This window comes from Chironomus tepperi, unplaced genomic scaffold, assembly GCF_022539635.2.
Source record: "Chironomus tepperi strain 1889 unplaced genomic scaffold, CSIRO-AGI_Ctep_v1 contig_68, whole genome shotgun sequence".
Lineage (NCBI taxonomy): Eukaryota > Metazoa > Arthropoda > Insecta > Diptera > Chironomidae > Chironomus > Chironomus tepperi.
In genome coordinates this window covers 1,594,765-1,610,696 of record NW_027226190.1, presented here as the reverse complement: position 1 = coordinate 1,610,696, position 15,932 = coordinate 1,594,765, and the positions used below count along the sequence as shown (strand labels likewise).

General features: G+C 32.7%; 3 protein-coding genes and 1 non-coding gene across 5 annotated transcripts in view; 2 read left to right on the top strand and 2 right to left on the bottom strand.

The window, feature by feature from the left end:
- Positions 1-9,078, bottom strand: part of dysc (whirlin protein dyschronic) — a 37,772-nt gene extending 28,694 nt beyond the window's left edge. For both annotated transcript variants that reach the window (XM_070653556.1, XM_070653557.1), the window contains exons 1-4: positions 8,649-9,078; positions 2,988-3,071; positions 2,218-2,889; positions 1,959-2,089 (exon numbers count right to left, since the gene is read on the bottom strand). In XM_070653556.1, coding sequence (XP_070509657.1) covers positions 1,959-2,089; positions 2,218-2,889; positions 2,988-3,063 — 879 coding nt within the window. In that variant the 5' untranslated portion in view covers positions 3,064-3,071; positions 8,649-9,078. The remainder of the gene's footprint in view (positions 1-1,958; positions 2,090-2,217; positions 2,890-2,987; positions 3,072-8,648) is intronic.
- A 318-nt stretch (positions 9,079-9,396) lies between these two features.
- Positions 9,397-10,946, top strand: LOC139100720 (mitochondrial potassium channel-like). The gene is made up of 2 exons (XM_070653425.1): positions 9,397-9,853; positions 10,340-10,946. Exons 1-2 carry the CDS (start codon positions 9,475-9,477, stop codon positions 10,795-10,797), a joined length of 837 nt encoding a protein of 278 aa, XP_070509526.1. The 5' UTR covers positions 9,397-9,474; the 3' UTR covers positions 10,798-10,946.
- On the bottom strand, positions 10,809-13,316 carry Myd88 (myeloid differentiation primary response protein MyD88). Its single transcript, XM_070653424.1, has 4 exons — positions 13,131-13,316; positions 12,783-13,054; positions 11,963-12,551; positions 10,809-11,449 (listed from the first exon to the last, which is right to left on the bottom strand). Exons 1-4 carry the CDS (start codon positions 13,226-13,228, stop codon positions 10,984-10,986), a joined length of 1,425 nt encoding a protein of 474 aa, XP_070509525.1. The 5' UTR covers positions 13,229-13,316; the 3' UTR covers positions 10,809-10,983.
- Positions 13,317-14,377: 1,061 nt separating this feature from the next.
- On the top strand, positions 14,378-14,486 carry TRNAY-GUA (transfer RNA tyrosine (anticodon GUA)). The gene is made up of 2 exons: positions 14,378-14,414; positions 14,451-14,486. It is a non-coding gene; the product is annotated as a tRNA-Tyr (tRNA).
- The last annotated feature ends 1,446 nt before the right edge of the window (positions 14,487-15,932 follow it).

The following is a 15,932-nucleotide window of genomic DNA, read 5'->3' as shown; positions in this document are numbered from 1 at the left end:
TAAAAATAAACTGAAAAAAAATCACATTAATTAAACTAGAATGGGTTTCTACAATTTCTTTATATCTATATGCTTTGTTATTGTTTTTAAAAGCTTTGGATACAAAGGATTGTTGAGTAGCTTTGGCTTGTTCTATTCTATGACAGATTATGGTACTTTAAATTAAAAGGCTTCTTTTGACTTTTATTTTTTGCAACTAAATGCCATTTTGCTCATTTAATGGATACGACGATGTTACATTTCATTTTATACTGAATGCATTTAGCTTTAGTTGAAGCATAAATTGACCTTTTAATGCTTTAGGTATGGATGTGGAATGTTATGAAGAGGCTAGCAAATTTAAGGAAAATGTTTTTAATTCTATTTTATAAATTAGGAATATTGGAAATTTTTGAATTCTCTTTAGAATCTCAGGGGCATAGCTGGCAAGGGGTTACTTGGTTTTGGGCAGGTCCAAATCTTTGTTGACAAGGAAATTTCTTCAATTTTTTGAATTTTTAAGAAAAGATTGAAACTCCCCCAAAAGTAATTGAAAATTCAAAATACTATGGCTACTACCCTGCAAACTCCCACTCCCCGAACAGCACAACGTGTTCGCTAGGGCACCGTTAAGTCCCCGTATCAACGACAAGACCCAAAGTTGCCCTGACGGCATAATTACGGCTGATTTTATAATAATTACGACAATAAAAAGCGATTCGTCTCATAGCTTGGGACCTGGCAAATTGAAAACCTATTTCCACCACAAAGTAGAGGAAGTTGTCACCTATTACGTTAACATTTAAAGCACCACATAGAATTCTCGTCAATCATCCTTAAAACATTTTTTCCAACCCGGAATTGAAACACATCAAGAATGTATGGAATGCTTCCATTCTACACTAAGAGCATTCCACTTCTTTTCATAAAGCATCACAAGCTCTTCAAATGCATTCCTTTTTTTTTAAAAAAAAAAAATTGTGCTGCTTATCACATATTCACTACATTGACCTCATTTCTAACTTATTGACTATGTCTGGTGGATTTTCTAAAACAAATCCCAATTGACATGATATTTTTAAAGCAACGGCAATGGCATTAAATTATTCAAGCATTGCAAAACCATCGCTTAACTGCCAGCATCCTCATTTTGTGATTTGTGTCATTGAGAAAGATTAAAAATATACAACTAGTCTACTGTGCATACTGATTTCCATCAATAAGTTGTGAAATTTTATATCGCAAAAGTTGTGCTTTTATTTTGGTCTGTAAAATTAAATGTAAAGTCATTAGTAGTCAGAACAGTGTGAAAATTGTAAAAACCCTTGTTTTGAGGTAACAAAGAGAAAAACATAAGAACTTTCTATTGCCAATAACTGTATCGCGCCAAAATAAATAAAAAAAAGATACAACAATTAACACTTAAACGTAATTTCATTAGTAACCACAAAACCGACAGGATTAGCTGTTAATTCAGACATAAACTACAACTAACCGAAATTCTCGTAGTTTTTTGGTTACTAGAGATTATTGCTCATCCGATTATCATCTGTGGAAGCTCAAAAGCGTGAAATGTTCCACATATTTTTATATTTTATATTTTCTATAGAAATGCATAAATGAAATTTTCAATTTTAAGCTATCCACAAGCTATATATTCATTCCCTCCACCACGTAGGACTTTTATTTCATGCATCTTCAATTTTTTAACATGCAGGCTTTATACACTGTCTCTGTGTTTGTATTTTCTGTATTTTACGTGTTTTTATAAATAAAGGAAGAGGTTTGGAGTTTTATTTTTATAAATAAATTGCTTCATGTAATCAATAAAAGTCCACGTGAGTGAATAAACGATTTAACATCGTTATTATCAATGTAAGTCGAGAATATTATGAATAGGAGCCATAATAGTATCGACTTACAATGCATTTTTTCTTAATTTTTTTGGCGGGGAGTAAAACAAACGACAAGTCATTTACCGTAAGTGCCTCATCGTGTGTCATTCCTGAGAAAGGTGTACCATTGACTTCGAGTATTGTGTCACCTGGTTTCAACCCTGAACGTTCAGCAACCGATCCTTCTTCCACTCGTGATATATAGACGCCGATACCTGATAATTGAGTGATAAATTGAAATTTATTATGGATATTTTTAGAATATTGAACAATTATTTGCTTTATAGCGTGTATATCTATTTTAGGAACTGCTATAAGCACAGAAATAATCATTAATACTCACCAGTTTCTCGTCCGCCTTTAACACAAATCCCAAAACCATGCGAACCATCCGGTTGCTGATCTCTGGACATAGTAACTGTTCGAGTAATCATTGAACGATCACGTGCTCCCCTGTGATAAACTTGATGTGATGATGACGTAACCGGTGGAGAATTTCGACCATTTGATAATAAATGATGATAACTACTTGGTGTAGATGATGATGAGGTGATTGGAAACATTCTGTCGGGTGATATAGGTCTTTTCTTTTGACCATTCTGTTTTAATGTGTCGAGGTAATAACCTCCTCTTGTTTTGCTCGCAGCTGCTGCTAAAGGGTCACCAGCTGCGTTATAATAGTAATGTGGTGAATGAGAGCGTTCAATAATTGTATAAGATGTTCCTGGTGGAGAGTAATAACGACTTGCACCAGTCGGTACAGATGATGAACTATTACCACCACCACCTAATCCACATAAGGAGCCTGTACTATTGCCTATCGTTCGTGCTCGATCATATGTTGATATATCCTCAGCCTCATAACTATTGCGAATGTGAGTCATGCTGCTCGAGCCAACCGATTGATTATAAATTGCACTAACATTTCGTCTATTGTTTATTGATGAAACTGCCCAACGTGGCTTTGTTCCTGCGGTGGTTGCTGTTAGACCAGAAACTGTTGATGATGATGTTTCTGTATTGTTTTATGGATATTGTTAGAAATGAGAGCAGAACAAAAAATTTATTGATTAAAATGAAAAATTTTACAGTTGCGAATGTGCATGCGATTACCCAGGTCACAAAGCTCAGCATAATCATTACTAACTCCAATTAAAGGATCATTTATTGACGATGAACCTAAGCGCATTTCTTAATCTACAAAAAATGACAATTAATTTGATGATTGCCTCAATTTCCAAAGAAGGTTTTAATAACAACAAAAAAATGTACACAAAGACAGACAAAATTGGATACAATAAGAAGAAGTCTAGTTTTTTGAGTGGAAATCAATAATTGAAAATGTCAGTAAATCATTCATCAACCTTTTTCAAAATAAACCTCATTCAATAGTCCCCTCCTCATGCTTGCTTTTTCTATATTTTTTTGTGTCCATCCTTTTACCCATTTCATTATCTAGATTTCTATTAATTATTATGTTTAGAGCATATTTTAAAGTTTGATTGGAAGGTGGATGAAAGTTTGTTTCTATCCAGTTTTGTTGCTTTAGTGGTTTAAGGATATGTGGTTATTCCTATGAAATTCATTGAATAATACAACGAGTATGCTACTAAATAGATCAGTGTTGTCTAAACTGTGTGTCGTGGCACAATAGCGTCAAAATTTGTTGGAAATGCTATGAACCACATGCCGTATGTGGTATCGGTTATGGCTTACCATAAAGATATGCCGTGACACAAACAAGTTAAGAAAAACGACACTGAAAAGCTTGGACAACACTAAAATACATTCCTGAATATATAATATCCATCTGCAGATGCTTTTGTTAGAATATTTGAGGATGTGCTGATATTATCAAATAAATTTAAAATCAATTATTTAAAATTTCTCGTGAATAAATTGCTCACGGTGACGACAGTTTTGCAAATTAGAAATGTGTTTTTGATTATAGCAGAAGTGACACAATTTTTAGTTCCCTCCTTGGGTTAGGAGATCAAATTTATGTGGCAATTATTGGCACGGTTGTTGTTGAGATGTCTGTTTTATTTTAAAATAAATTAAAATGTCACAAGAGATGCTTCCGGTCTTTCAAGGTTTGATATTCTTAATAGACAACAGCATTTTCTCTTTGATGAAAATCCCGAGCAACACGGAAGAAGAAGGCTTTGCTAAAGCTCTTTTATTGACACCAAACATTAGTCGCCTCGGTGTGGCATCCATATGGCTGTCAAATGACAACGGCATTTATTTGGTGCCCGAGTGGACAAAAATACGTTAGAACTAGACATCAAGGGGTGATAAAATAAGAGCGTTAACTGGCTCATTAACGCTCCGCGGTGAAGCCTTCCTCATTTGTGTTGCTCGGGATTGTAGATTCAACATTAACCCAGATCTTCTTCTTCCTCCCGAATTTTCCATAGATGAACCATTAAAAATAATTTAGTGAACCATAAGCTATTGAATAAAATTATATAAAATTTTTATTATTCTATCCTTCAAATTACTAATAAAATGTCATGAATAGTAATTGAGGTGGACGTGAGACTTGCCACAAAAGTGGCTCAATATATATAAAAAAAAAATATTTTTTGCACTATTCGGTATTAATAAAAATTCAGATCCAAAAAGCTTCGCGTAATATTTTGTGGCATCTGCATACAAATTTTTCAATATACACCACATATTTTTTGTGCTCAACTGACTTCCAATTTGTATCGCTCAGCAAAGAGAATTGAAATCTGTTTTGGTTGACGGTGGAAATGTGAAAATATTTGAGGTTAAGTGAAATAAACATTGGAAAAATCCCAATTGGGGGGAAATATTTTTTGGTAAATTTATCGTAGTGATGTTATGTCCCTTAATGAAGGTTTCCGATGGAACAAAAAGTACATCAAATGATTTTAAAAAATTCATGTCGATTTTTCTATTTTTTGTTCATCATCAACCTTGAGTGGTATTCATAAATGATGTCTATCAGACTCTATCAGACATTTTTTGCTCTATGAACAATGAATATTTTATTAGTCCTGACAGGATTGTGGCTCTTGTGATGTCTGAGCAGAGTCGAATCTTGGATGTAGAACCATATAAAAGCGAATCTTCCAGTGCTATAGAAAGACATCTTTTGCTGACTGGTTAGACAACAGACCGGAAATATGTATCAATCCTTTGTGAGTACGTGGGCTCGATTCCCACCACAAATCGATCCCTCAATTTATTGTATAATGCGCTATCGATACGACAAGGATTCACACAATGCTCACGAAATTTTAGCTTTCAAGGTTTATGTCATTTTCTTCCGAAATGCAGAAGACCAACAAGGGCGTAGAAGCAAGAGTCTTGACTTATTTCAGGATTACAGTATAGAAAATCAAGTTGGATCCTTGAATTGATAAACTAACCGTCAAAACTTAGTCTTCCAAATGATTTTCACAAAGAGTCAAATTCCGGATGGCGTTGATAAATTTATCGGAAACCGAGACTTAGCGGAGCCTTTTGTTATGTGTCTCTCGGGACCATCCTTTATGAGGCAACATGCTGGATCTTATTTTACTTCTTTAAGCTTCTTCTTCTTCTAGTTTTTTTATATTTTATTAGCAATAAATTATTCAAAGCTTTTATCAATCACGACACTATAATCTAACGAAAATCTATTAATCTTGAAATATCAATTCCATCATCCACAATTCTAACAAATTCAATATCCAAAAATTCCCAGTCATAAATAAAAAATGAAATTCACAGAACAAAAAAAAATAATTTTATCATTATGAAATGATTAATCTAACGAAAAACTGTCAAACAATCTTTTTGTTAACATTCAAGTGCTGCTTAATTAAGTTTCAATTAAGATATTGATCGACCATAACAAACGAGAAGCGCACTTAAGCGATTGACATTAAACTTATTAATTTTTTAAACAATATTTTATGAATTTCATCGTTATAAATAAATTTATTTGTGTCATCATCGTAAATCTACTGATAGGCAATAAAGAAAAAAGAAATAGCAGCAACAACAACAACAATTCCCATCGTAACTAGCTTTACTGACTTTGTTTTTTTGCTTCTTCTTGTATTGGTTGTTAAATAATATTTAGTCAATGAAAGTGGGTCGAATGCTTCCACTATTACAATGTAGTTTATGTTTTCATTTCCAAGCAGAAGCAGTCCTGAAATGTGAAGGACATTTGTCTTCGTAGTTTGGGTATTTGTTGGATTGTTTGCTTATTCTGTTTTTAATTAATCACAGATGTTCGATCTGATTCACTGGGTTGTGTACTAGTTAATTTATTTCGGTGTACGATTCAGTGTTAATTAATGATTTGCGGTAGATTTTGGAGCTTAAATTGGATTTTTGGCAAGATTGTTGTATAAACAAGGATGTAGAATGTTTCGCGGAATAGCAAATTTAATGAATTTATGCTTAATATAATTTTCATAGAATTTATATCGTAGATTTTATGATTTGGACAGTTTTTGAGATTACCACAAATTAGTTGGTAACAAATTAGCCTGACTCCGAAGCTGACCAAATGCCAAGTGCACCTTCCCGTGGTATCCTCTGCTACCACTAAATGCACCGTTGGCGACCATGTTCTGTGCCTGGTTATGTGCTTGACATGATAGATTAAAAGCCTATCTAAACAATCCTGATTGAAGGATGGCAGACCTCCAATCAGGATAGGCATTGGGCTAGGCTTAAAACCTATCATTTTGAAAATCATCTGAGGCCTGGACTAACAACGACAAATCAGTCAATAAATTGGTACTTTTAAACCGTTTCGTGTCCTAATTGAAAACTTTACAAACTCAGAGGAAATTGAAGGACACAAACCCATAAGTTCGGAAGAAAATTAAGAAGGCTAAGACTGTCGTCTCAGAATAGTAATGGAACCTTCTTCATTTGTGTCGCTCGAGACCAATTGATGGAAAAAGTGCCGTTTTAGTGCTATAATTCCAAATTTACGAATATACTTTGGCCTTGAAAAAAAGAGTCATAAGTTCTTATATTAAAGTACAGCACAAGCAAGCAAAGAAGAATTTTCTCTTGGGTCACTTAAAATAGAAAAGTTTCAACCAAGAAGTTTTCACCTTGAAAATTGCTGACGTGAAATTTACGAAACTTAACACAAGGTAATAAAGTGTTTTAGCAATGAGGATTCAGTGTCATAAAATACATGTCAGAATTTGGTTTTCAATGTGAATGTCTTTTAAGTCCGAGACATTTTGAAGCTTAATCGAGACAGACTAACTCGCAAAGTACAACAATGACTTGGTAAAAATCCAATTGACATAATTTTTTTCCTTGTTCTGGAATGTTTACAGATATATCAAGGCCACGATTGATGTACTTTATAGAACACGCTATCTCCATTGCCAATTTAACTGCTTAATCTTATCTAATTAATCAAAACTGTTGGAACGGTTTAGTTTGATGAAAAAAAAATGGATACTTTTATTGAGACAGTGACACTAATTTTCAAATGATTGATTTTTACTTCCTTTACAATATTTAAGACAGACATCAATGAAAATTGTAAGAATATCTTATGTTAATATGGAATTGAGTTGTCAGTCAAAAAAGAGCTGGTTCATGAAATTAGATTTTTCTTACTGATAAATTTTCGATAAAAAAGTCAAATACTGTTCCTTATTCTGACAGCACATTCACCAAAATTACTTCCAACATAATCAAATTAAGCATGTAAGTTGTCACATTTTCCAGTTCCATAATTTTGTGTAAAAAAATGCACTTCATGTAACTTATCTGGAATCTATTTTGGCGAGGAAGCCAAAACGAAAGCCCGATCAGCATAAGATTATCATGGCAGGGAAATGGTTGCTGGATGGCATCTAAGAGATTATTTTTGGGGCAGGACTTGGATTTTTGTATGGAGTTGAGTCGAATTTTCTATACAAAATCTGAGTCAAGCTGCTTTTGTAGCAATTGACATGAAAATGTCACTTGAACGCCACCTGGCACATGACAATTTTGTGCCAGTCGGGAAAATAATAATAATTTTCACACTAATTTTTTCCAATTTTCATTTTGGCACCGAAATAGGAAAATGGCATAAATGGGTAAAAATTTTGTGTTTATTATGTTTCAAATGAGTGCAACAAGTTCACACAGAAAAACAGATTTCAATTATTATGTCTCAATGCCACTCACATTTCAAAATGCACTAAATCATAAAACCTTGGCACAGGATTTTTTTCTCCATTCTTTTCTTTCCCGTACGATTCACATTCTATTTATTCTATCATTGTTCTTCGATCAAGATATATCTCAATATCCATCCTCTCAACAATGAACGGAAAATTCGATTTTTTTTCCTTTCCTTACTTCCACCGTGAAAGTCATTGTACCACAACTAAAATACCATAAACAATTTAAAATCGATAGACATTGTAAAAAAAAAGTACAAAATATGTCTATTTTCTGCGTAAGAACGCAATTTAATTTTCCTTCCTTTTTCATTGACGAATTTTCATTTTTCTTCCCTTTTTTTTTTGTCTTTTATTTATTTTTTTACTGTCGTCGATTCCGTCTTTCCTTTTTCACTCTCTCAATAAATTGCCTTTCATGATTTTCAAAGTCATTTACTCAGTAGTAAGGAAAGAAAAAAAATGGAAAGCAAAAAGGAATTTTTTTATGTGTTTGGAAATTGATTAAAAATAAATGGCAAAGAAATTTGATGAGACGAAACAGCTCGACGAGGACACACGGGGTGGGAAAATGGGGGATATTAAATGTTTTTGTGTAAATTACCTAAGATGAGTAAAGTTGAAACTTTTTCCTTACAGACTTTTTCATGTGGTAAAAGCTTCTCATTTCTTTTAATATTTTACTTTCATATATACGTGTATATTCCTTCTTTCAATTTTCACGTTCTTTCTTTTATTCCTCCTTACTTTTCGTTCATGCAACTTATTTTTTTTTTACAGCGAAGAACGAACAAAAATTCACTTTTTTTCTCTTTTTTCCTTCCTTTTTTTCTTCTTTTCTGTGAGAATAATCTCGTTTATTTTTTCATTTTTAATTTTTATTTAATTCACTCATTTCTAATGACATGTGATACAAAACTTGACATTATTTCAATTGCTCGACACTTTAGTCTCTTAATTGTACAATTTTATCATTGACAAATCGATGAAAACATGCTAGGAATTTCACGGAAAAAAAAGTTTTTCTCGAGTAAAAGTTTTTTTTCTTTTTTAGCACAATTTTCCTTTTTCTTAGCATAAGTTTTAACTTTAGCACATTATCCTTGATGTTTATCGGAACTGCCTGTAGGTGGCGCATGTGATTGTTGAGGGATTTATGTTGATTTTTCATGATTTCCTTAGTTTTATTAATTAACAGCAAATTTTAACTAAATTAATATTCAAAAGTGTGCAAGATTCAAATTCAAATTCAAAAAATCCGTTAAAATTTAAAATTTCAAATCAAATCTTTAAAAATTCCAATCAACTTTTCATCGATTTTATTTCAAATATTCCCGCACAAACCCAAATACCGAACACTGTTATTGTTTTGTATTTTTATTATTTTTAGTCAAGAAATTCCAAAAAAAAAATATTTTTTTTAGCTAAATATGTTAAGATTCTCGACTGTACGGCCACTGATTTTAAGAGATAAGCAATGCATTTACTTTATAACAAGAGGACTAAGTCAATTAGACAAAAAGCAAGCCATTGAAGCTGTCATAAAAAGTCGTGAACAATTGAAAGAAAGAGTCACGACGATAAGCACAACAGCACTTACTAGATATTATGAATTTATTGGATTTGATGAGATTGAGAGGGCTTATCAGAAGGTGACAAGTCTTCAGGAGGAGCTTGCTATAATTCAAGGCGAGAGGACAAAAGTACAGATGCAAATTAATCATACTGCAAAGTCCTTAACAAGTATACAGGAACAAATGCAAGACTGTAAAAGAGGAGATGCAAAGTACATTGATCTGATGAAGAAAGGTAAATATTGATTAAATTTGAGTGCCTTAATGAGAGCATGTCATTAAATATGAACAAGTTATTGTCAAAAATTACGTCATGACTTATGACATGATTATTATCAGATTGCTGATATTAAAGACTATGGGAGAAATATCTTATGAATGACACATGACTATTATTAGATACTGACTTTATCACTAAGGTTGCAAACTCAACAGACTATCGATATATAGATTTTAAATAATATCTCAAAGTGGGACTCAATGGCAGACATGTAGACGTGCTCGAGTGGAATTAACTGCAACTAGTCGACCGTATGTCTAGTAGCAAACTTGAAATTTCAGAGCAAGTTCCACAAATTTGAGATTTGAACACACAAACTTTACTAGTTCTAGTCTGTTCTATTTATGATGAATTTGATTCCCGCTAGAGACATCAAGCTGACAATTCAAGCTGAAATATTACATATCACAAATTAAACTAATTTCCATCCTTCAATTTCAGAATTTGAAATAATTCAAGAACGCAATCGTCTTGAGGAGAGATTTGAGATACTCGACAATCAGGAACGAGAATACTTTGCACATCTTCAAGCAAAAATCAATATGCTGCATGAAAAGAGCAAAACGAATACTAGAAAATGGGGTGTCATCAGTACAATTATGGGTGCTTTACTTGGTATAATTGGCACTTCAATATCGGCATATTATAGAAACAATGACATTAAGAGAGTTCAAGAGGACTTCCATAGAGAATTTCATCTTCAAATTGAAAGAATTACTAAAGATACAGAACAAATTTTAGTTGGATATGACAGCTTGATGAAATATTTGAATGAGAATGAATTGGTTGTGCAGAAGAAAAAGGAACCAGAAATAATTAAGAATCAAGAGTCATGGATGGGATACTTTGGTAGGAAGACAGTATCCGTTTGGCGATGGTGTACCTTTCAAAAAAGCTAAAAGCAACTCCATTTAGTGATATTCAAAATGCATTTATTTATAATATAAAAAATGTTAAGGCATAAAATGATTTAAGAGAATTGACTCTTGGCTTCAACAAGTTACTGTTGACTGTTTTTGTGAATAAAAGAATCAAAAACAACAAAAAATTTATAAGGCACATGTTTTTCAAGTCGATGACTTTTGTTAGGTCTCGGCGAGCATCGCCAACTTTTCCTTTTGTTTCTTTTTGCTCTTAAACCAATGCCTTTTGTGCTTTTTCTTCTCCGTCTCCTCTTTTGTTTCCACTTCACTACTCTTTACTTTCATTTCTTTTGGCATGAACATGCTATACCATTTCTTACGCTTTAATTTAGTACTTTGATTCACTTCCATTGAGCATTCACCATTTAATTCATATGTACTATGGGATTGATTGTTCTGATAATGTAAGCCATTTGGCTTCACGTCCAAGGACATCATTGACGATGACGATCGTAATTTTCGGGGTGGTGGCATTATTTTCTGTTGAGGTGCAACCTCTTGTATAGGTATGAGCTTCTTTGATGATTTTTCAGGAGTTACTGGACGCTCGCTGAAGTTATAAACTAGTTCCTTTTGATTTGTTGATTTATCATTTAAACTTGTGATTGTTATCTTGTCAATGGAATGCCTGAAATGAGGAAATTAGGGAAGTTAGAAATTGCTTTGTTGGGAATTGAGATTAGGGTGATATTTTTGGTATTAAGGTGCTGAATTAGACGGCTGGATCAGCTGGATCATGATATTTGCCATTATTAGACACTGTCTTTGCATCAGCCTAGCCAATGACTCAATTATCTTATGACATAGGGTGTCTTGTCAAAGGCAATGTCTCCCTAAGTCTCAGTTTCGACAGACCTCAAGACCGAGACCAGGAGGACTCGGTATAGGTATTGAGAAAGCTTGACTAGACAACTAGACTTATTCTTATCATTTAGCAATGATTTCTAATACAAAAACTATTTATGGAACCAATCACAAATGTCTAATTTCTTCATTTTCCTTCATACTCTAGATGAGTCATTGCAATCAAGTCACAATCTTTCGCCGAATCCGGTTTAAATTCATTATAAAGTGCTAATTCAATATTCTTCGGAAGAATATTTTTTAAATCTCTGGCAGTTGATATTAGCGTCATACTTACTTTTCATTACTATTCACCGCCTTAATCTCCTTACTATTAACTCTTAATGACGTATCTAACTTATCCCAAAAATTAAATAACTTGTTATTTCTGAAGTAGTCTAAACGGAAGCAATATCTGAGCATCTGCGGTAGATTACAGTCTGGCTCTAAAACACATGGAATGATCTTCCTTCGTCCTTGTTCAATTCCCAATGCTTGTGCGTAATTTGTAATAAATAATTGCATTGGACTCATTAAAAAGGCTTTTGATACAATTAGGATGAGATGATTGCATCGCTGTGATAAAAGGCTTAAAATTGCGTCACTTTCAAATGAGAGGCCTGGAAGTAAATCTCTGTCCTTTGCACAGAGATTATATCCATTATTTTCTAGTCGCTCTATCAGCTCCGTCGCAAATTCAATGTCTTTATCATTATAGATAACGAAAGCATCATAATTCGGAAGCGGTAATCCTTTTTCGCTAAATTCAACGTCCTTCACCGTTATGATGTCATTGTCGGGTTGGCCTTTGATGATTTCGAACTTTGTTGTATCCTCATTAACTCTTTTTGTCCGTAATTTAGTCAAATATGCTTGAGCATCCTCAACTAAAATTAAATTGATAAATGTCGATTGTTATTAATTTGAATTTAAAATTGATGGATAGATAAGGAGATAAAGAGTGCTAATGAACTGATAAGATAATATTATTTACGTCTAAATCTGCACAAGCTATTTTTATATAATATTTAGATAAAATACTGGATGAGCATCAAAAGAAAATACGTCATTGACAAAGTTATTTATCGAGTATTAGATTACGTGAACTTGAAACTTACCAAACAATGATAAAGTATCATCATATACATCATATCTATCAATTATTCCAAAACAATGTTGCAATTGACTTAGCGTAACTTGAGAATTATTTTCGTCAATTTTCTTATTCCATAGGTCAAGAAGCTTCCCCATTTTATCATCTGTTTGAGATATTAGAGTGTATTCACTTTGATTCAGCCCTGATAATCCAAATATTCCTCTCCAATCACGATCAAGTCCATCTTCATTAACTAAAACTTTTTCTGGATTCAATAGAACTGACAATTTCCCTCTGAAATCATTGAGGAACCAGGAAATAAAATTATTTATTGATATTTTGATTAGAAATTTAATAGTGGGATATTTACCTGCTTTTTTGTCGCAATGCACTGATCGGGATGTCTTCAAAATTCACCCGAGGTTCAATCATTTCATTTGTGTCTCTCGGTTCCATATTAAAAGACATTCCTTGAACAATTACTCATAAATTAAAATAAAATTTTAAGAAATAATAATAAACATTGTCTTTACTGACTGACACACAAAAAATAAATGAGAAATGGAACTGATTGTAGTGTAGAATACTAGGTGGAGCTTATAGCAACAAAGTGAGCTATGCGGAAAGTTTATCACAAAAAAGCTCAAAATAAAAGTTTCTCAAAAATTTCTCATAACTGTAACTGCGAAACTTACCCTTGAACTGTTGGATCGGTGATTGTGCTGGATTTTTTTGTTGCTTTTTTTACTTGATCGTTAAGTACGAGAAATGTAAATACCCAAATAGATGACGTTATGAATGAACGTATTTTCCCATACAAAAAAATAAATGTGCAGCTTGAATGTATACAACTTGATGAGATGAGAAGATGTATTAAAATGCGGCAAATCTTATACTTGTGTAGTGGAGATTCTGTTATCATTATTGCCAAAATATTATGCAATAAAATTTATCTTGCTTAATTTTTAATTATATAAATAAAGATGACTCATTCTGAATGACTAATTAGCATGAGAAACTTTTTAAAAGAGGTGCTATGTATATCCAGTTGATATGATTTAAATTTGACATTGAAGCCGTTAGAATGAGAATTCTGCACAGGTGTATGGTTAGTTGATAACAAGTAAATGTCCAGTTGATATCTAGTTCTAACGTATTTTGTGTACTCGGGGATGTACCTAGACACAATTTGAGCAGTCGCAAATCACACAAACTGAGCTGAATGACTACAATAGTTAAATAGCATTCTAATCTGACTTGACAGATTCCAGTTCCCATAGGTCCAACTCTAGGGTAGATAAAAAAGGGTAACCTTGGGGTACCCACCATGTAAGAGTTGCTCAGACGTAACATGGGCTTAGACGTAACAGAGCATGATTTCATTATAGATAAAGACAAGTGTGATACTTAAAATGCTAGGATGAGCTAAAAATTGGATGTCATTCGCAAACAAAAAAATTGCACATTTTAAAAACTATTCGAACGCATGAAAGATGGAACAAAGCAGCGAATAAATTATTACTTGAAACGCTTTGCAATAATGTAACAATAAAAAGTGTGTAAAAAAGAAAAAGAAAGTAAACTAGTTTAACTCAAAAAGAAAACATCAAATAATTACCTTCGATAGCTCAGTTGGTAGAGCGGTGGACTGTAGTGGTTTAATTAACTTAAGTGTAAGTTATATACAGATATCCATAGGTCACTGGTTCAAATCCGGTTCGAAGGATTTTTTTTTATTTGAAAATTGAATAATTTTTAGAATGTTTGCTAAGGAATGTTAAGAAGTGACGAAGTCTCAATTTCGACAAATTCTCGAGATCTAGACAATTAAGGGATATTCAAGGGACAAGCTCAATCCTGTCTTATAAACGTTTAAGGATAGTGCTTTAATTAATTTAATTCTGAAAGATGTTCACAAATGTCGAATTTAGACTCGGATAATCGCACGTCGTCTATAAGACTAAATAATTAAGGGAACTTTAAAAAATTACGTAACGCTTAGCAAAGGAAGGGATTTGTTTCCTAAAATCATCAGATCTGGCTATTCACCAATCTCACACCGTCCAGTTTTGAAAGCGAAAAGTTATGTTCTCAAACACATTATAAAAGGTCTTTAAATTTTTCTGCTTAATCTCTCAAATATTCAAAAATCTGAAGTTTCAATGTAATGAAAAATCTGAAGTAGCTGAATTTTAATAAAATTAATTACTACATGACTGCTATATAATAATAATAATAAAGATAAAAAAGGCTTCCAGCGATGCGATGTGTTTCTATACGTAAGCAAACAACCGGAGGAACTGTGATTATGACCTTCAATAAAATCTATTGCCTACTGTTCCTAGCCTGTTTGAGGGGCTGACACCCTACAGGCAAAGAGTTTTAATATATTCTTTAAAGTACAGATTCGTCGGTGCAGAATCGGTCGCCAACGATGTATTTAGTGAAAGTAGAGAAGTACCACATGAAGGTGTAACACTTGATGACTGGTCAGATCGATAGCCTCCTCAACTCCACTTCCTCCTGTAAATTTTAATATCGAAAACATAAAACAGTAATCATTAATAATAACAACAAAGATTTTGCTCATGAATTTCTTCATATCGATAGATTTTTTTTATTGAAAAAATAAATACATTTAGTTGGAGTTATAATATGCATGTATATAGATACTTTTTTCATCTTTAAATTAAATTAATTTCATTAAATTATAACATTATTATATTCCCTATTAATTCTCTTGAAAATATTCATCTCTAAACTTCTATATTAATAGCAATAATTTTATATCCTTTTAGATTGAAAGACATTTTCATGTTTCTATTTTTTTTTTGGGAAATTTCAGTCAATTTATTGTTACGCATTTCTATTTAATGAACTAACTCTAAAGTGTTTTTACTCAATTATAATTTTTATCATTTCATCTAGTTGATTTGTTTAGGCCAATTTTCGTAGAAACTAATTTGTATGCTTTTTTTATCTATCATAAAACTTTTTATGCTTATTCTCCCTTCAACTTTAAAGGAGCTCTATTTATAATGTTTTTTAATGCAGTGGTGGACAACCTTTTATTTATCGCGGCACACCTTAGTGACAAACTTCGATCGAAACCTCACAATTCATGGTATTTCTAATAATTATTGGCGCCACAATAGTGTCACAGTGGCACAAT

What these genes read in the sequence shown, in the direction of transcription:
- LOC139100720 (XM_070653425.1), top strand. Translation starts at nt 9,475, where the DNA reads ATGTTAAGATTCTCGACTGTACGGCCACTGATTTTAAGAGATAAGCAA. An exon ending in CATTGATCTGATGAAGAAAG is followed by an intron (nt 9,854 to 10,339) that starts GTAAATATTGAT and finishes CTTCAATTTCAG; the next exon opens with AATTTGAAATAATTCAAGAA.
- Myd88 (XM_070653424.1), bottom strand. Translation starts at nt 13,228, where the DNA reads ATGTCTTTTAATATGGAACCGAGAGACACAAATGAAATGATTGAACCT. An exon ending in GCATTGCGACAAAAAAGCAG is followed by an intron (nt 13,055 to 13,130) that starts GTAAATATCCCA and finishes CAATGATTTCAG; the next exon opens with AGGGAAATTGTCAGTTCTAT. An exon ending in TGATACTTTATCATTGTTTG is followed by an intron (nt 12,552 to 12,782) that starts GTAAGTTTCAAG and finishes ATTTAATTTTAG; the next exon opens with TTGAGGATGCTCAAGCATAT.